General features: G+C 39.6%; 1 protein-coding gene across 7 annotated transcripts in view; it reads left to right on the top strand.

Moving 5' to 3' along the window:
* LOC135323508 (microtubule-associated serine/threonine-protein kinase 4-like) overlaps positions 1–26,272 on the top strand; it is a 290,162-nt gene that overhangs the window by 195,205 nt on the left and 68,685 nt on the right. For all 7 annotated transcript variants that reach the window (XM_064500494.1, XM_064500493.1, XM_064500492.1 and 4 more), the window contains one exon: positions 21,080–21,168. In XM_064500494.1, the coding sequence (XP_064356564.1) occupies positions 21,080–21,168 (89 nt within the window). The remainder of the gene's footprint in view (positions 1–21,079; positions 21,169–26,272) is intronic.

Below are 26,272 nucleotides of genomic sequence, written 5' to 3'. Positions count from 1 at the left end.
CTGTCTAAATATGGTTCAAAAGACAACAGCTGGATATTAATAGAACAGAAGGAAACAAGAATCTGAAGTGTGTCCTGTATCCAAAGAACTGTCTGCATTTTCTGCCTCAGTTCGTCTGACAAAATTTCCCAAACTTCCCACAAATCTTATTGAGAAAACAGTACCTTTTTTGGTACCTGTCCCCAGAAGCTGGCCGTGGTCCATGGGCTGGCGGTGCAGAGTGGCTTTCGTCCACACTGTGAGCTCTTGGCCTGGGTTTCTGCTGGGCCCATGGGGTACCTAAGTGGTGTTAATAATTATTTTTATGTGGGAGTGCGTGTGTGCGTGCATGGTAGGGGGAATTGTATGATCTCCCCCTGTTATGTGGGTTAAACTGTGTGGATTTTGCGGGGGGGGGGGGGTTGTATGAAGGGACAAGTCCTGCTCAGGTACTGTTGGAAGACTGTGTAGCGCAGTGGGAGACAAAACTTGTGATCTTGTTCGTACAGCCTGTAAGGAATGATCCCTAGAACTGCACCAGATTTTGTCTTGTAGGGAACTAGTTGGATCACTCCAAAACACAGCACAGGAATGAAGAAATGTGTGTGCAGAATGGACAATCAAGAGAACAGGATCCGGGAGCTAGACCATTAGATGTGGTAGGCACACCCACTGCTGGAAGTCCAGCGCTCTAATGAAAATGAGATATCGCTGTAAATAGCTTTAGTACAGGCTGAACAGATGCATATAGCATGTTAGATATCTGCCAGGTTTTAGGTGATACAGTGTCCTACTTCCAAGCATTATTCCTTCTTGCACTATGCTACTGTAAAAATAAATGAATTCAAATAAAAATAAGCACGTTAATATGTATGTAAGATAATAGGTATAAAATTATGATAGCCAATATAATTATTTTATAGAAAAGTTCATATGAAAAAGCTTTTCTTTTTTGTAACGGACATCTTTTGCGTCAGACAAGGGATTAGAATTTGAGAACTACTAGCTCAGTGTTTTGTGTGTTGCAGTGACCTGTTTGGAGGCATAGTAGAGCTGCACATAATGCTGCGCAATCAAAAGGAAGAATGGAGGCACTTCTCTTGTTCTAGTTTTCATATATGTTTTACAGATATTTCATCTGAACAGTTTTTGCTGTCAACAGTGATTTTTCTACTCTGCAAACTTAGTACTTTTACAAAACCACTTTTCTGAAAGATACCAAGATACAGTAAAAATAAAACATTCATAAACAATGAGTGATTGACTTGTCACTAGACAGCACCCACCCTGAGCTCAAAGGCAGTGAATGTTATCAACACAACTACTCAAGAAGAGTGAGGGGGAATACAGGACTTCTTCAAATATGTTAAAAGTCCAAGTAGTTAAAATGTAATACTTTGTTTTAGGATTTGGGAGGATTATGGCACATTATGTTTTTATAGTAAGTGTCCAGTATCAGGCTTTTTAATAGTTACTTGTTTTTTGATACTGATTTTATGAGAACAGCCCACATTAATTAATCTACAAACTTCAGTGTTTATTAGCCGATGGAGTCTCATCCATCCATTCTCTACATCAGAAGCGATGGCTACCCATTCCCTCACCAAAATCTTACAGAGCAAAGGGAAAATGATGTGAAGGTAATGGATTTTGGACCAGTCTCAATTTTTTTCCCCTTTCTCTTTTTCTTGAATCCTCTGACAGTAGTGTTCACAAGACATAAAAAAAAAACTTTCCAGACAAAAGCAGGACTAGAGAAACGGTGGTTTTATCCTTTTCTGTACATTGCTGCTTACAGTGTATTTCTGCTGTGATGCAAATAGAAGCCTTAAATTAGGTAATGGGCCAGATGAGTAGTGAGTTGTGATTACTCTTCCTGATGGCCAAGAATTGTAGCACACCCTTTTTCTGCCACCTTACCTCATCCACACCCTATTCCAACCTGTTGGAAATGTTTGTCTCATCCACATGTTATGCCTTGGTTTTTAGACTGTGTAAGCTCTTTGCAACGGAGGCTGTCATTTATTGTGTTTGTATGATGTCTACAACAATGAGGACTTCTCATACAAGCAATACTACTGTAATAGCGCTCCTCCTCATTATGCTCTTTTGCATATTGGACCAGAGATCTTGTTCTTGAGAGAAGAAGGTGGTGTTTGCTCATTTACAAACAGATATTCCCATAAAATATTTTTTCTCTGGAGGTCTTGGAACAAGACTAATCTGCTCCAGTTTTGCATAGTTTCTGCAAATTGATTCCGTTGTAGTCTAAAGAAGGAAGGCTGGGGTCTGAAATAATTGCACAGTTTTCAACAGCAACAAAAAAAATCAAGTCATAACTTTACCATTTATTCCAATCATACTTCAGTGCATTTATTTTAAAGACCTTTTCAGACAAAAAGCACTATTGAATGTATGTATAGTGGCATGGCTTTTTTGGGGTGGGTGGGAGTACTACTACGTGGCTGTATGGAAGCACATATTAGTTCATTAATTCTCTAGTTTCATATGTCCTTCTAGAAGAAGAAAAATGTAGAAAATGAAACCTGTACCTTTTCTCTCATTGTATTTCCGTATGGAATATGAAATGCACATCAGTGTTAATACACTTGGTGAGTTAGCAGCTACCAAGATTTCCAGTGTTTGATGTATAATGTATGCTTAGTTTAAATTACTTGATTTGTTTGAAATAAGACAGAGAGCATCTTACTGTAACACTGAGTGACAATAATTTTGCCTCAGATTTGATTTTTCTTTTCCTTTGCTTCTCCCAGCATGTTGAATTCATAAATTGACAGTATTGAACTATACTACTTTTGCTGTAGAAAATATTTGTAATTTTGAGGGTGGGATGGTAAGGAGGGTAGGAGGTAAGAAAGTCGGACTTCTGATCTGTACTGTGAGCGTGGCTACACACCCCCTGTTCGCCTCAGCAAACTCAGTGACCTTCTGTGCTTCTCTGGGTACGTGCGGTGGCGATAACCTCCTGAAGGTTATCCATACATTGTACCTGCTTTTTATACTTGGTCTGTGATTTGATAAGAATTTGTATTGCTACATTTATTCTCAAAACATCCTCATTGCACTTCATTGTTAGTGATGATTATAAGTCTTGAATGACAGAATTGTGTGTATATACAATAGCTACACGTCTGTTTTTGTTGGTCTGGGCAACTTTCAGTAGCTCACCTCCATTGCAAAGTATGTTGCTAATAAATTGAGCTTTGGTAGACAAAAGGTCAGGGTAGCCAGGAGTTTGCTTAACATGGATGTTTACACTGTTAAAACATTAAAACTGTCAAAACTGTTTCATACTGTTAAAATACTATTAAAACTCTTTTTAGTTAGCTTGTTGAGATCTTGAAAATCTACCCAGGACTGAAGAAAATGCATCCAGTTTGTCTGGATTTCTGAATGCTCAGTAGGTTTTTTAAAAGTGCGTGCTTAGCTACCCGTGTGCTTAGCACAAGCAGCGATCCCTCATGGTCTCACGTGGTTGGCAGCCCGGATCCGTCTGAGAAGCGGCGCTGTGCCCTGCAGCACCATCCCGGCCTGTGTGCTTAGCACTGACTCACGGGGCTCGTCATCGTTTCCCGCAGCAGCTCCTTAGCCCAGCGCTGCGCAGCCGGGGACGTGACGGAGTCGCAGCACGAGGTGGTAGGGCTTCAGGCGTTGAGGCTGTTAAAGCTAAATTCGCAAAGGATATGACGTGTAGCTTTAGATCACATTACAGCGTGATTCCTGTCTCCACCACCACCAAATGACGTGTTCCCACTTTTCTACAATGATTAAGTGTGCGGGGAGACATGAGTGAATTGGAAGACCAGATTTTATCCTTTGGAGAGAGTGACTAAATTACCATCATTAAAGATATGGCTGACATAACATATTGAATACTCAGAATTTAAAAGCAGAATATTATTTTCTGGAATTACTACCATGGCTTGTTTTTAGAGCTCTGGAGTAGATGATGTTTCAGTGGTTGTTTCCTGAGCTGTAATATCAAACCTGTGAGAATGAGTAACTTACTGTGCAGTCCAGCCTCAGCCTTACAGAAACTCTGGGACCTTAGCAGATTTTTGCAAGATGATACTATATGTTTGATTCCCTGTGTTAAATAGGTGTGAAACTGTTATTTTTGTGTTTGAGTTTGTTTACTGGGAAAGTGAAGAAAAGCAGGAAGAATAAGAAAAACTAGCAAAGAAAAGTATGCTATTTCTCTGTATAAAGAATATGCAGAAATAAAGAATTTATGTGAGTCGATAAGCAGTCCCCACAATTCATATGAAATCTAACAGAAGACTTTGGGAGCCAGAGATTAGCAGATTACATTGTTATTTCACCAAACTGCAGGAGGCCGTGTGAACAGTTGAATGCTCACTTAGTGGTGAGTGTCCTGGGGTTTTTTAATTAGTCACATTTTAAAATTTTGCTGTGATTACTGTCCTGTATCAGATAAACTTATGCTAGTCATGATGAGGCAGAAGGATTATACTTCCCCATTAAAACTAGTCAACTCTGTAATCAGTTTAAGCCAGGTTGAGAAAACAATCAGTCACTTTTTTGATTAGTCACACACCAATATGTACCTCAGACTAATTGTCTGGTCTTTCTAAACTGTATACTACCATTACCTGCACAGACTTTCTTGAGATCTTGAAAGATTGAAAAATCATTTTGGTTTAATATTTAGTTATGGATTTGTAGAAGGGAAGTGATTAAAAACATATGATTATGTTAATGTTGATTTACATGAATGCTTTATCATTTAATTTACATCTTCAAAGGCGAAATCTGTTTATATGAGAATGGTAATTTTTGCAGTTTTCATTTGAAGAAAGGATAATCCTAATGAATGTCTTTTTTATAATAAATGCTTCTGGGAAGCTGTTTCTGCTGATATCCTTTTTTCTTTCAGGTATGTGCCTGGATTTGTTTTTTGAGTTGAATATAGTACATTTGAGGTGATTTGTAATAATTATTTGAAAAGCTGAACTAGAGCTTATGTTAGTAGAGACTCTAATGTTTGACTGATTAAATCACTGAACTGAGTTAGAAGTTTTGGGTTTCTAACCTGCAAAATCCAGGAAGTAGAAGATTAATGTTTAAACTTCGAGCATGGTAATATGTTCTAACCTACTACTGAAAAGGTTAGAAGAGCACAAAATGTTGTATGTAGTGGTGCCACTTGATCAGATCTCCATCACATCAAAAGGGTAGTTTGTGTAAATTGTGCCAAAACAAGGTTTAATGTAACAGAGTAGTCAAGTCTGTTAAAACTACTTAATTATTTTTAAAAACTAGATTCAGCTTTCAGCTTTCTTCAGCTGTGCTATTTGAGATGACTGGATAAATCTGCAAGACATCTTTCTGCAGTTGAATGACTGGTGTGAATCTCAGAATAATAATGATGAAGTTGTCATCTCCTGGCATTCTCTCTGAATTTACAGAAGTGTATGGATAGTCTTATTTTTAGCTTGTCCGTATTAGAAGTAATCGCTAGCATAGCGGTATGTTTCAGTAGAGAATCTGAGGAACTTAATGTGATGTGGTACTGCTTGGGCATAGCTGATAAAAGGGGGGAATTTGTTCTTCCATGGAGCCTGTTGTTGTACTGTTTTAATGCCAAACAGTGTTTCTTAGCTCTAAATCTAGCATTAGTCGTAGGTACAAATTCTAATTCAAAACAGTTGTATTCACTGGGGAAAAAAAAAAGTTCTGAGATTTTTTTTTTCTGACTTTTTGAAGTACATTTCTCCTCATGCCTGAAATAACAGCTGAGTTCTCTTTGGCTGGTATGCAGTTAACAGCTTAGAAACAAGGACCTATGTAAAATAGGGCTTTGTAAGAGAGTTCCAGCTCTCTGCTAATTTTTGACACAAATTCCTTCTCAGTTTCAGTGCACTTTTTCCACCATCATCACTGCTCCAAGGCAGCTTTTAAGTTAATAGTGTTAAGTTAAAAGCTGAACATATCTGTTTAAGAACTCCAAGATTACATACTTGTGAGTTGTTTAGCTATGTGATTTTGGAATTTTCACTGGGTCGGATGTGTAAAGAAAGCCTGTGTACTGAATTGCAGTGTACGGCTTTGTTGCATGTGTCCAAAGTGGCATTCATGTTTGGGAATTCATTAGTGCTTAGATTTTAGCATATGCTTTTCTAATGTGGAAGTATTCATGGGTAGGATTTAATTTTTGACTGTTTGTTTAGGGTTCATATTAAATCTTTTAATTGCCAAAATAGGGCTTGAAACACTACGCTCCCTGCAAAAAATCCCTAAACAAAACCTAGGACAGGGCAAAAAACAGACCTCAACCCCCTAACACTTGGGATTGTCCAGTCATGACACGAATCCAGAAACTAGAGCTTTAAGAATAATGGCAAGTGTTGTATTGTATGGTTGTAACAGTTGACAGTACAGTCCCTTTGGTCTCTTCTTAGTTTGCCTGCAGTCCTGCTTACCTTGGAGCAGATATTTTTTAAACAACAGTTTAGCTTAAATAGACACATCCATAGACATCTGCCATCCTATGTTATGTATTTGGAAAGGCAGTATTTTCGGTAGCACCTCAGGTTCTTTTTGTTATTGCCAGCAGCACTGCCGGATACGGCACCTAAAGCTGTATGCTGCTGTTGTGTCTGGGGACACACTATGTGTGTAGTAGGTTGCCAGCTTTCATAGCTGTGGACAGTAAGTTACCCAGTGTGTTCAAAATTATAATATTACCTGTAATTACCACAGCTTGCTTTTTAGTCTCTACATTGGCTGTTGCTTTACTAGTCCTGTTACGTGGTACTTCCTTTGTAACACACCAGGATGAGTTAAACAAATCTTCATTGTGAAATTGTTCACCTTCAGATATTAGCTCATAGCTATTTGCATGCTATAAATCATATCCTTGCACTCTTTTTTCCTCTCTTCTTCCTCACCCTTACTGGGTGAGTCACTGACATTTGCTTTCATGAATAGTGTGACCTACTTCTGCTATTTGTGGGCAATTAGTATATTACTTTGGTAGTAAAATACACCTTTCCCGTTGTGGACAGTTGATAGGGGAAGAATATATGGAAAATTTTCTTTCATAATTTGTTTGCAGACATTATGTTGTGTTCAAGATGAATTTAATCTTTTCTCTGTATTCTTCTGGGATACTGTACCATTTGTATAGATTTTAATCTAGTATGTAAAAGTACATAGAGATAAAACAGTTGATTTTAAATTGCCATCTTACCTTGTTTCTTTGTTTCTGGATTTTCATGAAAAAATAAAGTTACTGATTCCTGAAGAGCTCAAGAGAACTATAAATGAGAAATCAAGCTTACTTGATTCTGAAAATTGCAAGTTTCTGAAAGACATTACTCACAGGCAGATATCTTGATAAAGAAAAAATATGGATGGATTTTGTGGACCAGATTCATTCTTGGAGGAACATTTCATTCCATCAGAACTCTCCTTGGACTTGCAGTGTTGAATGAATGTCTGTTTAAAAGCAGATCTTTTCTTCTAGAAAAATGCTACTTATTTTCCAGTTTCCCTCAGCAAATTTTCGTTAGGCATAGTCAGCGATATAGACAAACTTAAGGTCAGGTTGCATTGTAGCTGTGCTGGGTCACCGGTTGTGGGAAAGAGGGTGAAGTATACCATTGCAGAGAGGAAAAACTCCCCCCTCGTGGGGTTGTGTGTCAGCTCCTTCCAGCACCTGGAAGAGCTTGTCAGAGGGACTGCAGCCCAGCGCTGCAGAGGCTTCATCTGTAGAAAAACTATTTTGCATAGGCTTAAAAGGTACTGAAATTGTATTAACTATGATATTTCTGTTTCCGAGGTTTGGATGCTCGGATCACTGATGCGACACAGTGCGTTGGGGGGAAGGGGATATTTGGCGGCATAACGTTAGCACTTCGTCAGTGCTCATCTGGGGCGGCCTACATAGCTGGCTTCCGACATCGTTCGCAGCAGTTCGGTCACTTGAAACGTACGCCACTGAGACTTTTTTTAAGGCCGTGCTATTTTTAATAGTATAAATGTGCATGTATATTCAGTGCCAGGCCTGTGGCAGCGAGCTGAAACATTTAAATCATCTGATCTTTCTTGGCTTGTGTGGTGCTTGATGGTTAAGTGTTACTAAAAAAAAATAAAAAAGCGGGACTCCACCTCCGAAGCCTCGTGTTGTCATCCCCGCTGCTGCTGCTGCCCGAAGATGTTTGAATTGCTTCACTGGAGGTTATTCAGACATTTCCAATTACCTCACAGTGACTTTGCAGCAAACTGGTGTGATCCGCGTGCGTGATAGCCGTCCTGGTGCAGATGTACTGCTGTGTGGAACCAGAGTTTGCTCTAAGGCCTAGTACATGCACAGGGTTTTATGTAGGAGTAATTATTTGAGTTAGATCTAGCCAGTTAATTTGCTGACACAGCTATGTTAGTACACAGTTACAGCTGGGAAAGAGTTTATGTTCTTGTGACTTGTTCCTATTCCCATCTAGGAAAATCCGAACCAGTTAAAAAGGACTTTTATCTTTGTACAACTGTAACTGTAGAATGGAGAATATCCTGGTATAACCATACCACTATAGATATGTAGCTAACTCTCATATGTAGATACTGTATGTCTAATAAAAATTTGGAGTCAAAAGAAATGATTGATGTGGTTTCTGTAGTTTTGTAAACAGTGTCAGCTCTAAGCCAGTACCCTAAAGGGTATTTATTTTTTTCCTGTCAAATTTCTCATGAAGCTTCATTAAACAAAACGAAAATCATAATTAATAGTTATGCCAGTTATGTAAGCTCAGTCTGTATTCCACCTGGAAAAAGGAAAGACTGTGTATATGGTTTCAAGTATTATTTATTTGTTGTTTTGCTATTTAAAGGATTTAACTATGTCTGGAAAACTTCAAGGACAAAAAGACTCTAATTTATAATATGACAGATGGGTAATGCCACATTGCTGGCTGCACGTATATGTCGAGTGGTCTTAAATTTATTAGCATGGATTGTTTGTTAACTTATATTTCAGCTTGAGTTTCAGCAGACAGCCAGTTCCTGCTGAACAGATAGCCTCTTCATGGAGGCCACCAGACTTGGCATTAATTGATGTCCTCTTTGGCAGTCTCAACAGATGCCAACAGCTGAATGGGCACGGTGAAAGAACTTTTTTCTGCTTCTAGATGCTTAATTATGATTTAATTATAAGACTTTTTCTCAGCTTACTGTGCGAGGGAAGGACAACATTGGTCTCAGTAAGAGAGAGGGTCCTTTGTGAACTTCATCTGTGAAGTGCTGTCAGTCTGGCAGAGGTCTAATGGGAACATCTGCAGTTTGCAGATTGAATGCTTCACGCTTAAATGTTCATATTCAGGTTCCTAAACATCAAAGGGCCTAGTTCTCAAATGTCCACATTTTGTCCTAAATAATGATTAAAAGAAAACCCTCCCTATTTTCTTTATTCCCTTAATTCCTGCATATTAACTGTTTGTTTAAGCACTATTGAGTACTTCTGTCTAAACAAAAGACAGTACAGAATATTAACTGCAAAAATGTTTGTTGTTATCATATGGTAAATGTGGGACTTCAGTTACGTAATATTGACTCTTAACTTTTTGAGAAGCTCAGTTATAAAAATAAGCAAGACCCTTTTTGCTGTATTTTCTATCAGCTCCTCTAAAGAAAGGATGCAAACTTACTTCAATATTACTGAGTTCTTACAGTGCATATATTTCTTATATAATATTGCTTAGTTTAAAATTAGACATTTCTTGCAAATCTTTGGTGACTCAGATGTGCAGAGGAAAAGAAGAGAAATCTAAACCGCTGCAGCTAATGTCAAAGTGACATAAAAGGGATGCAAGTCATTTTCCTTATTTTGCAGATGCTCGGTAAACAACTGTGCTTCATCGTTGCAATGTTTTCCGGTCTGTGGAGTTGTATCTTCCCTCCTGGTTCTCAGGAGGTTAAAGGAGTGTGCTGAGGCCCTTCCGCTCTGTGCTGGGAGCAGAGCGTGTCTGCTGGAGACTGACGTCCTTTTTGTCTTGGCTGCGGTAAAAGGAAGCCTGTTTTGGTGGTTGTTCAAACTCATCAAACTTCCAGAAACTACTGCTGAATTAAGATACAAGCATTTGTTTAAAATGTTAGCTCTTTGTAGCTGTGCTCTTTTGTCATGATTCCTGCCATTTTTAAAGGTCTTGCAGTCCCCGCAGTTGGAGGATGGGTGTATGTGCATGGGGGAGCCTGAAGATGCACCTTCCCTGCAAAGTATTTAGTGCATCTGCTTCTGCCTCAAAACTTGTAAAGCTGTAGCTCATTAAGTGATCATAGGCCTTACGTATTTAAGAAGTGAGTTTAACAGTGGTTTTGGTGAATACAGGTGAGCGCTCTGTGTGTGTAGGCTGTCACCTCCCTGGTATCTATGTCTCTCATGAGGATGTGAAGTTTTTAGAAGAGGAAAGGAGTTTCTTTGTAAGATGTGTTAAGGTTTTGCTGGGCTGGTGTTAGCAAACCTTCCTATTCCACCTGCCATTTTTCAGGTAGTGGAGGCTGAGTCCTTCCAGCACTGGTGTGTTGTGTGCCCCGCTGTGCAATGGAGCTAGGTGCTGTCTCCAGGCAAGCTCCCTGGCAGACAGCTCTTGTATGACAAGTTCTTGGTCGCAGCCACCTTGGGAGGGAGTCCTGGAGGGTCCAGGGGCAATTTTATGATTGTGGATGTGTGCATCCGCTTTCTGTGAGAAACTGGAAATACTATGTTGCTGGTATGCTTTTTGCATCTCTTACTGGACAGGTTAAGGGCTTTTTCTAACCCGCTGGCTGTATTCACTGCCAGTCACCATGTCGGCGTCTACAGAATGTTTCCAAATGGAACGATACGGGATTTTGAAGAACTGGCTAGTGTTGTGCCCTCCCAAAATGTTTGTGTTAAAAATTCCGTAAACATCTCTTGGGTCTAAGGCAAAGATCCCCCTCTGAGTAACACAGTTACTAAACCATAGTTTAGTAATTCACATAAACTTCTTTTAAGACAAAAAAGTGATGTCAGGATCTTTACGAGTGAAGGCAAAGGGAAGTTGTCTTTTTTCTTGTTTTTGTATGAGTTTGTTTACAGACTTGTATTTCAATGGCACGTGTTTTCTTTTTTCTCCTAAAAGTATTTTATTTTTGTTCTGTTTAAGCTAGGCTTAAAAAGTTGTGAAAAAGTTGCACTGAAATACTGAATAATGAATTGAAGTGGTTACAGTGCATTATTCACAGATGTAATTTGGTGTTCTTTTAATTTCTTGTTCTTCAAGTCCCTTGTTGTTCTGGAGCTGGATCTTCTCCAGCTAAAAGGTTAAAAACTACATATGCACACACACGCATGCACCCCTGTGATTGTTTACAGAAGAGCTGTGATCTGCATCCTTTTTTGGTGTGAATTAGCTAAAGATAATTCTACCAGTTTCAGAAAAGTCTTAGAAAAGGCAGAAGTCTTGCACAAATAAGCATCAGCAATGAACTGATAATAATCAGGTATAATTTGCACAATTACCATTTTAAAATAGGAAAATAAAGACACAGATGGCTGTAGAAAAACATTGACTTTTTCTTAATGTCCTAGATCTGTTTTTGCTTTTTAACAGAGGAGTATTTTTTGTCAGTTGCTGAGTGTATTACGTTTCAATCAGAAAATAGAGTGCTTGATACAATTAAAAGGTGTCTTTTAGCTTCTTTAGTATCCTGTTCAAATCAGTATAAGCAAGGAAATTTGGGTTTGTTTCTAGTAAATTTGATCTGGGGATGCAGTTTCTCTTCAGTCACCTATGTTGGTATGGCATTACATCACCTGTTGACTCTTTTCCCCTTGGTACTGTTTGCTAAAGGTTTGCAGATAACGTGTTTATCATATATTCTTCCAAGGATATTTATGACAGTAAACGTAAGGTACTGCTGTGCGTCGGTGCATGGGGGAGCCTGACCGGGTACTGCGAGAGGATGCAGTCTGGGGGATTCCGGTGGAGGAAGGGTTTGGGGCTGCTAGAATCAAGCCCAAAGAGAAGCGGTGCAGAGCCGTGAGCTGGGAGGACCAAGCAGGGCAAGTGCCATCTTCGAAGGAGCAGCAGCTGCACAGGGGGCTGCGTGAGGACTGGGGAAGGGGCGAGAGCTGCCAAATTTAGCAAAGAAGAGAAGCAATTCTGTCCACGTCTACTACTATTTTGAGTAAAAGGAATTGTTGCTATTTAGTTGTAGGAGAAATGAGGTAGGTATAAATTATTTTAGGGATCAAAACAGAGGAGAATTGTTTAGACTGAATATGAAACCATGTAAAATGTCTGTACTTCAGGCAGCTTCCAATTTCTTATTCTTAGATTTTAGGATTTGGTTAATTTAGCTGCACTTCTTTCTTCATAGTTCAAAAAAGGATAATGAAAGAAAGAAAAAAGAAAATAAAAGAAAATAAAAAATTTCAGAGAAAGTCATTTTTTAAATTGTGAAATAATGTAGGGAAAAGGATTTCTAGGGTTTGTCTTTTAGTGGCTTTTTGCATGGGGAGAGTCTCTGGAGTATAGTGTAGAGCAGAGTTTCATATGATACAGGGTGCTGCATAGACCTCTGTTTCAGTAAGCCTCTTGGGCTTTTTTTTTTGGTTTTTTTTTTTAGTTTTTTGGGGGGCTTTTTTGGCTTTTTTTTTAGTTTTAGTTTTGTTGAGAAAGTAGGCTTGGCAATATAAATTATTTTGACAAATTGAGGAAGTTTTTTTTTAAAAAAAAAAAAAAGATGTAGCAAAACTTCTGTAGCACGAAGGAAAGCAGACTAAATTATTTCTTCCCTCTGCTCTCTCTCTCTTTCCTTCCCCCAAATGGAAGCAGATCAGTTGTTTCTGAGGTATGTCAAAGATGTCTACTCTGACACTAAGGCACCTGAATTTTTAGGCTGGCCATATGTATAAGTACATGATAATTTCAGATGATGTAAGACTTTAACCCTTGGAGACTTTATCAAGTATCAGCATCATTCATGCTCTTTCAGCCAGGAGTAATGCTCTTTAAATCAACTCTCCATGCTACTTGGGGAATGTTCTCAACACTATGAGGAGGTCTATCTGTCTCATCATCCTGACCCACCGACCCCTTGAAATACAGTACGTTAGGAACAGTTGTGCCCAGAGCTGCTGCTGTTGGGAACAGCTGCCAGTAAGGAAAAAGCAAAAGCCAAGAGGTGGTAGGTCTAAGCAGAAAGCAGGATGAGAAGGCTGGGGAGAAGGTGGACAGGATTTTATTGGGATAAGTATCTGGATGAGCAGATCTACTGTCTGTGGTTTGGAGATACTCCCACTCTTCATCTTTCTTCTGAACTAAGCTGGGCTCAGAGCTTCAGCCAGGCTTTCAGAGAGCTCAGGGGATGACCTTGGCTCCCTTACAGTATTGAGACTGTTTGGGGATTGACTGAGCCAGAGTGAGAAGCATCCCACACTCAGCCTAGGTTGAAGATGACCATGACAGCCTCATTAGAAGTGTCTGGCCATACCCGCTTATCCTGAGAGAGGCAGTAACCAGTACCAGGAGCTTGTAGTCTAGAGCCAAAATCTAAAATGACTGGAGTTAATACCAAATTGTCAGAGATAGCCAAGAGCGTAGGGAGGCCTGTGTTCTTGAGCTGCCTGCGTGTGCCGCAGCTGTGATAGCTGTGCTTCAAGTAAATGGGGTATGTACTGTCTTCAGCACATGATTTCTGCAGGGCTGTCAGCTATGCAAATCAAAGCACTACTTCATGTTGCTAAGATCTCCAAACTATGAACTCCTCAATCTTCACAGGTGTGATGCATGACACTTTTTTTTTTTTTAGGTAGTACTTTAAAGTAATACTCAACCCATTACTGTGGCTCCCAGTTATTTTTCTGTGATGCATTTTGTGTCTTTTTTTTGTGTCTCCTAAATTATGTAGAATAATAAGAATAATCATACTCAGGAATGAGTTAGGCCAGCACTGTGTATTTTTTCACACTACTTCTGATAGTGGAAAGCACGTCCTACTATTTATCTTTCTATTTTGAAAGAAATACTAGTGCATTGTGGAATTAAGTTAGTTGACTATCACGGTATGATGGCAAACGTGCTGTTCATCTAATAGCTTGGTTTATATCCCTTTCCAGAGCACAAATAAGATCAAAAAAGAAATTCAAGAGGCAGTGGGATTTAAATGATCCCATCAGTGTGTTCTCAATAGGTTGTGTGATACAAGGTTGCAGAAATTGCATTTTGTGGATATTGAGCTCGAGTTGTGCCCTGGACTGGTTTATGATCCTGAGTATTCCTTGCCTGCTCTTCACTGTTTGCCCACTTGCATGCGTTACAGACTTCTATCTTGTATGCAGCTATCTTGTGAATATTGTGCAACTGTGGAGTTGATAGCTTAATAGTCTGTTTTATGTTACATAATTAAATATTTATCTCTGTAACAGCTAAGTTCTGAGTCAGTTTTTTAGAGGCAGGAAGGAACAGAACAGAATAAAAGTACACCGTTTTAGTTATTTAGCAGAAACCCAGAACTCTTGTAATGTCCTAATCGTTTTGTGCTGTATGAGAAGAAGAAAAATTGGACCAAAATTGCATACAGCAAAAATGAGAGCAGTCACAGAAGTTGAATATATTGAACAAAGATTTAACATTCACAGTTGCAAAGGCTTAATGGAAGGTCTGTTTATTTGTTTAACGAATCTCCTTCCCACTGGACGGGTGGAAATTGAGAGGCCTTCTAAAGCATTACAGAGGTCTGTCTGTCTTAGGTCTGAGCAGCAGAGATTTCTCGGCAGATACTTTTGCAATGTAGATTCCTCTTCCCCCCACCCCCCCTTTTTTTTTGTATTGCTGAGGAAAGGCAGAGCTCTGGTGTCATGCTGGCAGCTAGTAAGCAGCCATAAGGGCACAGAAGAGGGGGTTGAGCACAAATGTGTCAGTACCTAGAAAGGACCCTTCACTTACTGTTCACGTTCACCAGGGCAGTAGCCAAAACTAAAACACATGCAATTGTGTTCCAAAGTTCAGGGCAAACGCTGCCAAGCAAGCACTGCTAGCAGCTGCATGCTTTGTTGTCGTTGTATTCATTATGTTTTAACAGCACTCTCTTCTTTAGATGAAAGTTGACCTCATTTAAATTGATCAAACCTTAAAATATAAAAAGGTAAAATCTGAGTATTTGCATTATAGTAGTTCAGATGTCCATAGAATTCCAAGACGACTTTTCTTCAGCTCATTAAAGATTGATACGGAATAATTCTTTACAGTGAGCAGGATCTATAATAAACAATGTTTTGCTGTATGTATATGTATAATTTTATATATACACGTGCATACACATGATTTTGGAAAGAATGTGTGCAGACATGCAGTCTGTGAAAATAATGCTGCGTGATGCTTGATCGGTGTGAGCATGGAGCATGGAAAGCCCGTCAGAACCAAGTAAAAATTCTGAGTTCCTCTTACTATATTTAATCCATGTTCGGATGTTTGGCACATTTCTCACAATGATTATAACACCTTGCAAATTTACCTACTTCAGTCTTTGAACTAGGAAGTGCCGTTTGAAATTGTAACCCTTTGCTTCCTTACTCTAAGGTGTCTCTTAGCTTTGGGGCAGAACAGTGCAACAACAAATAGCACTGAATGGAGTTTGTAGATTTTGCTCATCTAACCTTCATTCTGCGGTATTCACAGAGGAACAGTCTTGGTTGATTTGCTTTCTTTCAGAAAGTGATTGAAGTATGCAACTACCTAACTACCATTAAGTTATGTCCTATGTATATATGCAAGCTAATGTCCCATAGCACTTGCAAGGGTTCTGGAGAGCTTAGAAATACTCACCAAACTGCTTTTTAATGCAAAAGGCTTTTAAAAAAAAAAAAAAAAAAAAAAAAAGGGTTGGGGGAGACAAACCCCAGTAAATTCCTCATTTTTTGTGTTAAAAAGTTCATTGGTTCATACCCAGCTTTGGCAGACAGTACTTGAAATACTTTGCAAAAAATGTTTTGTAAGTCAGCGCAGTGTGCACTGTTGGCTCTTCAGTGTTGCTGACCATGAAGATAATAAATAACTGTGGAGTCATAGGTTAGCTAGCTTCATAACAAGTTAAATATAAATGAAATATAACTTAAATTTAACTTTTCTGTATAAACTAAAAGCGGCTGCATCTCGTGTCTTGCTAGGGATAGCATGTTCCTCCTGAGGTAGTTTTCAGCTGTGCAATTTTAACACTACAGAAACCGTAACCATCTTTTCTATCCCTAGAGCCTTCAGTGCAGTGCCGGTCTTGCGTTATTACTCTGTCTTGTGTCTACATGGTCAGGCTTTGCATTCTGGATACTGCATTGGCTTAGTTTCTCTACACTTATATTAGCAAATACAAGATTTTGTTTGCAGTCTTCCTTAAAATAGGAGGGGTCCCCTTTTAATCTTTACCTTCTGCTAGGTCAATACATCATACTGATAACAAAATTAAGAAGCTGTGTTGCAAAATAGTGCTGTGCTCAGCGTATCCCATGAAAGGTGGTGAACTGTCATAATAGCTTTACAGCCCAAATCCGTCTTCATTGCAAGTGTAAATATTAATAATTAAGGATGTTGAATTGAAATCATTATAACTGATTAAAACAGATGCCAGATTTCCTATGAAATGGCAAGTAGTAACCTCTGTCAATATATCCTTCTTTCTCTGCATTTTTTTTTAAACAATTAACCTTTCCTGCCAGTAATTTGCTCACGTATTAGCACTTCTTTTGAGGAAGAAACTTGCATGCTAGCACATACCTCTCACTGCTATTGCTGCTTCTTGATTACACTGTTAGGAAACCTGCATTAGTCTGGTCTCTCCTGAGCCTATGACTGAAAGAACGAGACTTCTGCCGCAACTTTTTATTCTATTTAGCGTTTCCAAGACCTTGTGGAGGGTAGCTCTTTCTGAACGGCCATATTAGTATTTTTGTCTTGTGTTTTGATCTGTCAGTTCCCATCGTCTCTGCCCAAATGGCTTTTGCCAGTTATTGGAAGAATTGTGACTGCTTAAGCAGTAACATAATTAAGTTTCATTTGACCGAATCTCAGCTTTGGGCAGCTGTAGTTCGCCCTTGCTTTATGAGAATAGCACGGCTCGGTACCAAGCACTTCTTAGGTAGCCTCCTCTGTTATATCGTGTGATACTTCTCACGGGCAGTGCTGCTCGTCTGGTAGGCTTTCAGGAGGAGCGACGGAGCGAGAGGCTGGAGCGCTGGTGCTGTGGCGGGGCGGGGATGAGCGAGGAATTCCCCGCCGGGCCGGGGAGACGCCACGCCGTGAGGAGGGAGCTGGCGCGTCGGGGCAGGCAGGCGCGTGGGCAGGGGCGGCGGCAGCAGGAGAACAGGAGGGGAGGCACAACCGGGCTGTGAAGGATTTGAAAACCAAATAGAAACCAGTGGTTTGGATTCTAAGATCAGGACTAGTGATTGTAATCTGGGTAGTGTGCTGATACGATGCAATGTAAACTACATCAATGCTTCCAGATAGGTAGAGGTTCAAGACTGCCGCTTTGCAAGTTCCAGGCCACAGACCAAAGTCCAGAGAGCATTTTCCTGGGAAATAAAAGAGGACAAAGGGCAAAAAATTAAAGTTTATATTCTGATAAAGTTTTTTTATGTTTAATAAGTATTGGTTGAATATGACTGAGAAATGTTTTACATTATTTGGGCCTCTCCCACTCCATTTTTCTTCTTCGAAAAAGATTTTTTTCTTTTCTCCGCTGCTCTAAACCCTGTGTCGCATCTGCTGCCTGGCTTGCTGGTCTTGTCTCTGTGATGTGCAACCTGATCAGTACCTGAAATCCAAGGCTTAGAGAATTGCATTTTGAGGGTGTAGTTCTCCGTGGTTTACCAAGGTTTATGTTTCCCGGTGTTACAGTCCCTGCGGATTGCTCCTGCGCTGCTCTACCTTCGCTGCAGACAGAGAGGCTTTCTTTCCGGGCTGCCCCTTATCCGCTGGTTTATCATGTCGAATTCAGATGGGAGGACAATAGTTGTTCTGTGAAGACAGTAGATGGGAAAGATGCTTGATGTCTACAGAGATGTGGGATAAATGGTTTTGTCTACAGAAGGACTTTAACTTTTGAGATTCTTTCGTGTTCTGAAGATGGGTGTTTCAAGACGAAGTGCAGTTCAGTTAGCAACCCTCTGCCACCTCCTTAGGGGGACCCTGCTTCCCATCTGTGGTGTTCTGGCAGCTTAGATCATGTGTCAAGGTTCCCTGAGGATTTTCTCACCCATAAAGAGCCTCTTCTATAACAGCATTAATCTGTGCAAAGAGGTGTGTTTCATAGATGGGGCAGGATAGGTAACGTCGTTTCAGAATTTTCATGAAATAGAATAATAATAATAAAAAAGTTACAGCAAGAGCTGTAGGATGAATTTACCCTTTCATGCAGTGATTTGCATCTTACCTTACTAATGGGACAGAGGATATTTTATATTTTTGTCCTTTTAATCTCTTAATAGAACATTTCACTGGAGTACGGTAAAAGACAAATTATTTATACAGCTGCAGCCATATCTGAGAAAATAGCAAAGATTTTTTGAAATGACACTTGGGAAAACCTGTGGTTCTCCCCACCATTATATAAGATATTGATATGGAAGATGATGCCATCATAGTCCTAAGAAATAATTCTTAAAATTACAAAAAAATCAAGATGATTTGAATGTGAAACCCTTGATAATGATCTGTGAAAGGTACTGCACTAACTTCATCTGAAGAACATGAAGTTTGAATTTTAATACAAAAAGTGAATACAAGACAATCATTTATATAGGAAATTCCGGCAAGAGTAGTAAAACTCTCAATTTCTGAATGTAAGAGTAATTGATATGGACAGATGTGTATCTGGAATCGTCTTTGTAACGGAACCAACGCAGTGCCCACTGGGTCTAGAATTTGATGAAAGTAAAGAAATGTATGTTTGGTTAGAAAAGGAGAATCATCCGCTATCTTTGAAATTTCCTTTGCTGGGAACAGATCACGGATTAGATTCTTAAGATGTGGCTGTCCTTGGGACAGGATGTGAGAAGGTGATCCTTCAGAGCCCTGGTTTTGTCCATGCAAAGCTGCTTAATGCCACACAGTGGGGTCACATAACACCAGACTGCAGCACAGAAGCTGTAGTGAGGTCATCAAGCCGTCATGGATGGATGCAATCTGCCACGTCCTTTAGCAGAAGTCTAACAAATACCAAGAATGTCTGTTGGATTCAGTTTTGGAATGGAGAACAGCAAATGAACAGTTATTCAGGTTTTAGCAGGTAAACTGAAGCTTCCTCAGCTGCACAAAACTTGGAGATGGGATGAAACAATATGGTTTTGAAATTTCAGTCTTATGAAATACGGAGTATTTGCTCAATTTATGTTATTTAAAAAGTAGATTAAATGCTGAATACATTAAAAATACTTCTGCTAAGCTCAGTTTAACCTAGACAGATTCCTGAAAACATAAATTATATATATATTTCACATTTACAAAGTTTTCCCAGTTTAGCTTACAAATTACAATATAACTCTTCTTTTAAAAAGTTTTCTTTTGCATTTCCTTCCCCTGTGCTTTAAATGTGAATCTTTTGATTGTATCCTGCTTTCTTTTGCTACATAGATTTGTAGTAATCATGAATGTATACTTATGAGTTAACTCATTGTTTAATTGATTATAATAATAAGCGATACAGCAGATCATTATATAATTCATTCAAATGAACCTGCGTTAACTCAGTAAATGGTTGGGAACAGTACGCTTGCTGCTTGGCAAAAGATTTTTGAAAGGGACTCTGGTCTTGGACCTTTTTTGCAGTATGATTGCAAACCATATTTTTTATTTTATCATATTTTATATTTTATACTGCTTTAATATCGCAAACATGCTTTTGTGGTTCTCCTCCTCCCCGATTGCTTGTTTTCAGTAATACTTCAATGTATTTTAGAATCTGTTTTATTTAATCTGTTTTTGCTGTTAAACTCCATCCATCCTTTTGCATTTTATTCAACTCGTACAGTATCAAGACTGATCAGTCTTGCTTTCTGGTTATTACATAGGGACCTCATGTTACAAAGTTGGTCTTCAGAGACCATTCAAATATGATCCGAATCAGCTTCTATTGGAATGTACTGTATTAATGAAATTTTTTTTTATGTGAGTTTTTCCCCTTTTAGTGATTTTGAGTTTTTCTGAACCTTTGCAGACAATTTTTGATTGCAGTTCTGTAAACATTTACATGTGCACTGAAGTTTATGTGCAATTATAATCTCTTTGACTTCAAGATCATATTTAACGTGTGCATGAATGTTGCAACATTACGGGGGTTGTGTTTGTGAGAATATTAGTTATAATTGAAAGAGGAAAGAAAAGCATCTCTGCCAACAAATATTTAAAAATGGTAAGGTATATTTAAGAAAAGTGTCTCTTTTCCAAATTTAGTAGTTGTGTTAATTTACTATTTATGTTGCCTAATGATCTTGTGATATGGGCAATTAGTGGCTTTGCAGTGAAAAATGTATAAATAAAAAAATACATTCATTATCTTAGGCATCATCTGTTCCATTGACAAAGGCACAGATGTGAAATTTATCTCAATAATTAGATTTGTAATTATTGTATCATTCTCGGGTTGATAAATTATTGCTTTTCATGGCATGTGATTTGGAGCCACAGATCATGTAACACAAATAGGTTTAATCAGTGAGTGCTGATTCTAAACTGAGGCTTTTTCAGATGATGCTTGTGTATTTTTATATATTATAAAAAGGAAGTGTATGGCAGAGAAACAAGCTGTGGACAAGGAAGACTATTTTGTATGCTACAAGAGTGTGCTAGTCTTTGCACAGAGCAGTAAGTGTGCAAACCTGAAAATTATCTATGGTGTGTTTTCTGTGGAAACTGCTGTCTTTGCCAGTATCCAGCATGATGATTCTAGGCTTTTTGGAAACATGCCACTGCTAAAACAATAGCCCTGCTTTTTAAAAGGAGACTTGGAGGTGAAGGAACAAAGTAGCCCCAAGTAAAAATGTCCATATGCAGTACGTGCTCTATTTCTGATGCTAATGTCTTCTTTCTCCTTATCTTTCTGCCCACAGTTGTAGAACAAGCAACAGGAAGAGTTTGATGGGCAGTGGCCAGTCTCCAGCTCTGCCTCGACCTCATTCACCTCTCTCAGCTCATGCAGGTGATTCATTTTCTTCTATCCTACAGCCAGTAGTATTAATTTTTAAAATCTCTATATGAGGAGGAGAAGAAAATAGCCAAATTCTCTACTACACTACTTCTGTTTCCATTGCTTGTAATAGCAAGAATGTGCATATCACTGCTGCGTAAAGTCCAAATCTCTGGTCAGTGTAAATCCATAAACCCTAGCTTACAGTGAGAAGCAGTCTAAAAATATCTAACAGATCACAGCTATTTTTCCCCCTTGCATTCTGACACATCCTGTTCCCTGTCTCCCTCCCCGTCTCCCCCCCCCCCCCCCCCATTTCAATTTCTTCTCCGGGGCCAGCAAAATTTGAAAAGTATACAGAATAGTTTGTGGTAGCATGGTAAAGGTAGCGGGGCCAGTGGAATTGGGCATTACATTCTATTCCTAATGCTGTTGCTCCCTAGGATGTTTGATGTTAGGCAAGTTGCTGGAAACTTCTGTGCTTTGATTTCCACAGCAATAAATTGTTGATAATTTGTTTCATTTGTAAAGCATTTTGAGATTGAATGGATGTCCCAAAATAGGAAATTTTATTGATATGGTTGTTCATTTTGAAAAGGAACATTTTTAGTATATCAAAACACATTTCACCAAAGACTTTTCTCTTATGTTTTCTGGACATTGGCTGTAATTACATGCCAGAATTAAAGCCCTACATCAATACATGTGTATGCAAGGACACTGGGTACATTGCTGCTCTCAGATAGTGCTTTCAGATAGATGGTAAAAGAGAAGGTGCAGAATTTCAGCTGCATTTTTCAAGAGGTTGGTGAGTTTAGTAAGACGTCTGCAGTTTTCTTGTGGAAGCAATATTATAAGAGAAAGATGGTGGGTTCTCGCTGAGCAGCAGGTTGCCACAGAGCCAGGAACTTAGAAGAGCTCATGAAGATTAGTGAAGAGTTCAAGGCAACATTATTTTTTATATTTTTTATCTTTAAGAAAAAAAGAAAACCCCTGTGGTGGAAATCATTTAAAACTAAAAAATAAAATGGTGAAATTGGGGGGGGGGGGGGTCTGTCCCTCCACCCCACAAATCACTAATGTAGAACAGGGCATCTGTCATTGCCATAGCAAGAGACTTTAGTTGTTCTGTGCTGCCACGATGAGAGCAGTAACAGCTCCTGCAGTGCGAGTTAGCATGTCCGTGGCTCTGAGTGACTGCTCCAGAGTTTGGAAACTCATGGCTTAGATCAGCTCTCCACAGCAGGCTTCAGAAGTCTTGAGTGAGCAACACACATGACCTGTGGGCCTGAATGTAAGTTGTGAACGTGAGAGAGGCCAAAGAATTCCTGTTTGGCAGGGGCTTGGATGCCTTCAGCATGTTGCTTCATCTTTTTGAGTCAGTTCCTCAAACCCTAAAAAGGGAATAATAATGCTGGTGTCATAAAGCTGTTGACAAGCTGCTTCGAAAGTGGAAAAAGGGTAGTATAAGGATTAAGACAGGTCAAGTGCAGCTGTTCTTTTCCTTAAACTGAGCAGTACGTGCTGTGTGTTCACAGCTTGGTGGAAGCTTGGCCACTTCTGCAGTTACCCAGACTGCACTAGATTCTCTGCTGATATGTTCTCCCAAGATATGCATGCCAAACACTCCAGCAGTGGTGGAAGTCCTGGTGTTGAGGATTTGCATGTATACATCCCTATTATTACTTTTCCCCTACATATAGTTATTTACAGTAAATACTTCCACAACCATTGACTCTTAACTTAGCTGGCTAGTGTGCTTAGACTAGGCTCCCAAAGGCACAGTTTGAAGTTAGAGCAAGCTCACAGTCACCCTTGAAAGGGTTTCTTTTTTTCTCTAGTGATTCATTAGATACTGTCTAGAGTTGATTTGCTAGCCAAGTTAAATTTTTAAAATTTGGGCAGTGCGAATGCAATCCAGATTAAATAAAGATGCAGATGTTTTGGTTAAAAGCACAGAGAAGCCACATTAGTGCAAATTTTCATCTTCTACATCTACAGTAGGAGTTAAGTGCTGAGTGTTTAATGCACACAAATCCCTGGTAACTTTCATCTTAAGAGAGGGTGTGGATTTTTAGCTGTGATGCTAGAGCCACCAGGTCTTACCTACACTGTCACTCAGCTCTGCTTCTTGCTTTCCCTTGCAGCTAAGTGCAGCATACCTGGCTAAGGGACAGCATGTTCCATATAGCCTGCTGGATTTATTCCTTCTGGCATTCCTTGGCTGGGAGGGATAACTCCAAGTCAGAGAGGCTTCCTTGACTCCACCAAGAGAACCTGGTATATCTGCTGTCCAGCTGGATCATTTTAAGGTCTTTTTTGATTCTCAGCTGCTTTGCAGAGGTAGTAAGAAGACTCTACTGGAAAAGTTTCTGAATCAGAACACTGGTTTTTTTGCACTCTGCACTGGTCAGTCTCTAAAAGCTTCTTTGCTGTAAACAAAGGTGCACATTGGCTTGGCTAATTTACACTTAGAGTCCCTCATTTTTCAGTCCTTCTACCAAGAGCATGGATTATATGCTCCAAGTCTCAAAGGAACTAGGGGTTTCCCGCTTTAACATCTTCACATCTTTCTTATTAGTGGTTGCGGTTAGAGGAGGAAACAATAGAAACAGAGAAGGGGAAAAAAACCAAAATAGTTCCCAATCCTAGAGGAAGATGGGCAAGCTAAACATGCAGCAAAAGATCAGTGCTGACATTCACTGGAAACAGGTAATTGCATACATATTTGGGATATCTGTCCCAGTGATATGCAGATATTGGAGAGATCCTACTCTAGAAAAGAGTTTTATGCTTTGTTGTCAAAGCTCAGTTTTGTGCCAGAAATCTTGTTAGGCTGATGCAGCTTTCCCTGCAGAGAGCCTGCCTTTCCCCTTGCTGAAAATACAAAAAATTCCATTAGATGCACTCATTTAATTAGGTTGACTAGGATACTGGCTTGATGTTTGTCCCATCTTGGCCTCTACTGCAGGTTCTTATCGCTTTATTTTAGACTATTTTAATTTAATAAACCTGGGATCAATTCTATTAATCATCTTCTTGAGAACTCTTCAGTGTTGTCCTGTGCCTTTTTTGCATAATCTAATAAAATTGTTTCCATTGGTTGAGACTTTAGTGCCTCAGAGCTATCTGAACTCAGTGTTTTCATCGCTTGTGTGGACACCCTTTGATCCATCGGCAGCCTGTTCCCTTTTACATCAATGCATTGCCCTTGTTGGGAGAAAAGGCAAGATCTAGGCACTTACTGCATCATTTTTGCCTACGTCTCATCCCTGAGCTGAGTTTCGTGTGGACCACAAGTTTAAGCTACCTGCTTTCTTTTCCCCCAAGACCTCACATCTCTAAAGGCGAAGGAAATGCTACACACATCCTCTGTGTCAACGAAAGCAAGGTGTGTGAAGGCATGTTATGAGTCTAACAAGGTGGAGCTCTATTAGTCAGAGCACACTGCATCAGCACTCATGCCAATCTCTGTGGCTTTACTCAAGAATGTTTTCATCTTTGACACCTACAGAGTGATCATTTAGAGGTCTGATTGCACCTTCAGAAATAATGTGCCATTGCTTCAGACCTGCTGAAGAACTGATCAGCTTGCTCCTGGGTAATCATAACAATGTGGGTTGTGACTGGGATTGTCCAAAACTCAGATTAGATGTGAGCAGTATAGGTCAACTGTAGAAGAGGAGCTTGCTTGAGCATAATCAGAGTTTTTCGAGGTGCATATTCCAGGTGTGCATTCGACACCCATACTCTTCCTTGTAGTCCTGTTTTTCTCACAAGTTGAGATGGACTTGAAGGCACAGTGTGGCCTCTAGTTTAAATAGAAGGGGAATGTTTGAGGAGGAGCAGTGGCCCAAACTTAGGATGGTTCTAATTGCCCCATTTGAAAAAGATGTGTAGAGATCTCAGTGACCTTTATTACTGATGAGTTGCTTCCTTTTTTCAGCAGCTCCCAAGAAATGCTTGTCGGTGCTAAAGAGCTACTTTGTGTTGAGTTCTTTTGGTTTGGTTCCAGTTTGTGTGCATCCCCCTGGCATCCCCTCTCCCCAGTTTATTTGCTCTGAACATAGTGCAAGATTGCTCCCACGAAGGAATTTGTTTTAATCTTTGCAGATGCTAGCTGAATTAAACACTGAATTTTTAAGATAGATTTAAAGAAGTTTTTTTTTAATTGATAGCCTTACTGTCTCAGCCTTATGTTCATGTGGTAGGATGGGGGGAGAGCAAGTGAGAGAGCACCACCTTGATGAAGCAAATACATTGTGCAGGATTCAAGCAATGCATGAGTAGCAGCAGTGAAAGGAGAGACAGATTCATTGGTAAGTAGCAGGAGACAGTGAAGGCTTGTCATGGGCTATAATAAAAAGTTATCAGATCAGTAAGTAGTCCAAAGCTTGAGAGGTCACAAAGAGGTTTAAGGGGCCTGAGTCTGAGGGTTAAAAAAGGGAAAGGCAGAAGAAAATGTATGCAGCAAATATATCTATCACATGCATTAAGTACTAATACAATTAATTTAATAATGCCCTTTTCATCTGTCCAGGACTTGAAGCTAGCTACAGAAATAATTCATGTTGATGGAAGGCCAGCTTTTAGTTTGCATCCAGTGTCTCCCACTATACCTTATGCATATCTGTAAGGGTCATTTAAAAACTTCAAGAATGATCTCGGCTTTTAAAATCTTTCTCTTTCGTACCAGGACAGAGAACAAATGTATACCAGTGTCATTTCTCTGGTTTCAAACTTTTGTGGTTACTAATAACTGTCTTGAGTTAGTCTGAACTTCTTTAGCCTTTGGTATCTGGGCTGGCAGCAGTTAAACCTGCTGAAAGTTTTTGCAGGAACTGTGGATACATTCAGAGTTGTGGGAGGTGAAGGGTTGCAGTATCAGCTTGGACAGCGTCTGGTGCTGTTGCCAGTAATGTCCGGCTGAATGCCTGCTGCTGCGTCGGCAGGTCTTGTGCACCACCCAGCAAAGTGAATGATTATAATCTCGGCAAGTCAGAGCGCTCAGGTGTCCCCACCTCTGCAGTCACTGGAGCTTGTTCCTGTGGGTGATGGTAACCTTAATGATTAACAGTCACATGTGGTGCTGCTTAGTTGTAGCTGCTGTGGGAAC

The sequence above is a fragment of the Dromaius novaehollandiae genome, chromosome W (genome assembly GCF_036370855.1).
Source record: "Dromaius novaehollandiae isolate bDroNov1 chromosome W, bDroNov1.hap1, whole genome shotgun sequence".
Classification (NCBI taxonomy): domain Eukaryota; kingdom Metazoa; phylum Chordata; class Aves; order Casuariiformes; family Dromaiidae; genus Dromaius; species Dromaius novaehollandiae.
The sequence above is the reverse complement of the archived record's forward strand: the minus strand, read 5'-3'. Positions and strand labels throughout refer to the sequence as shown.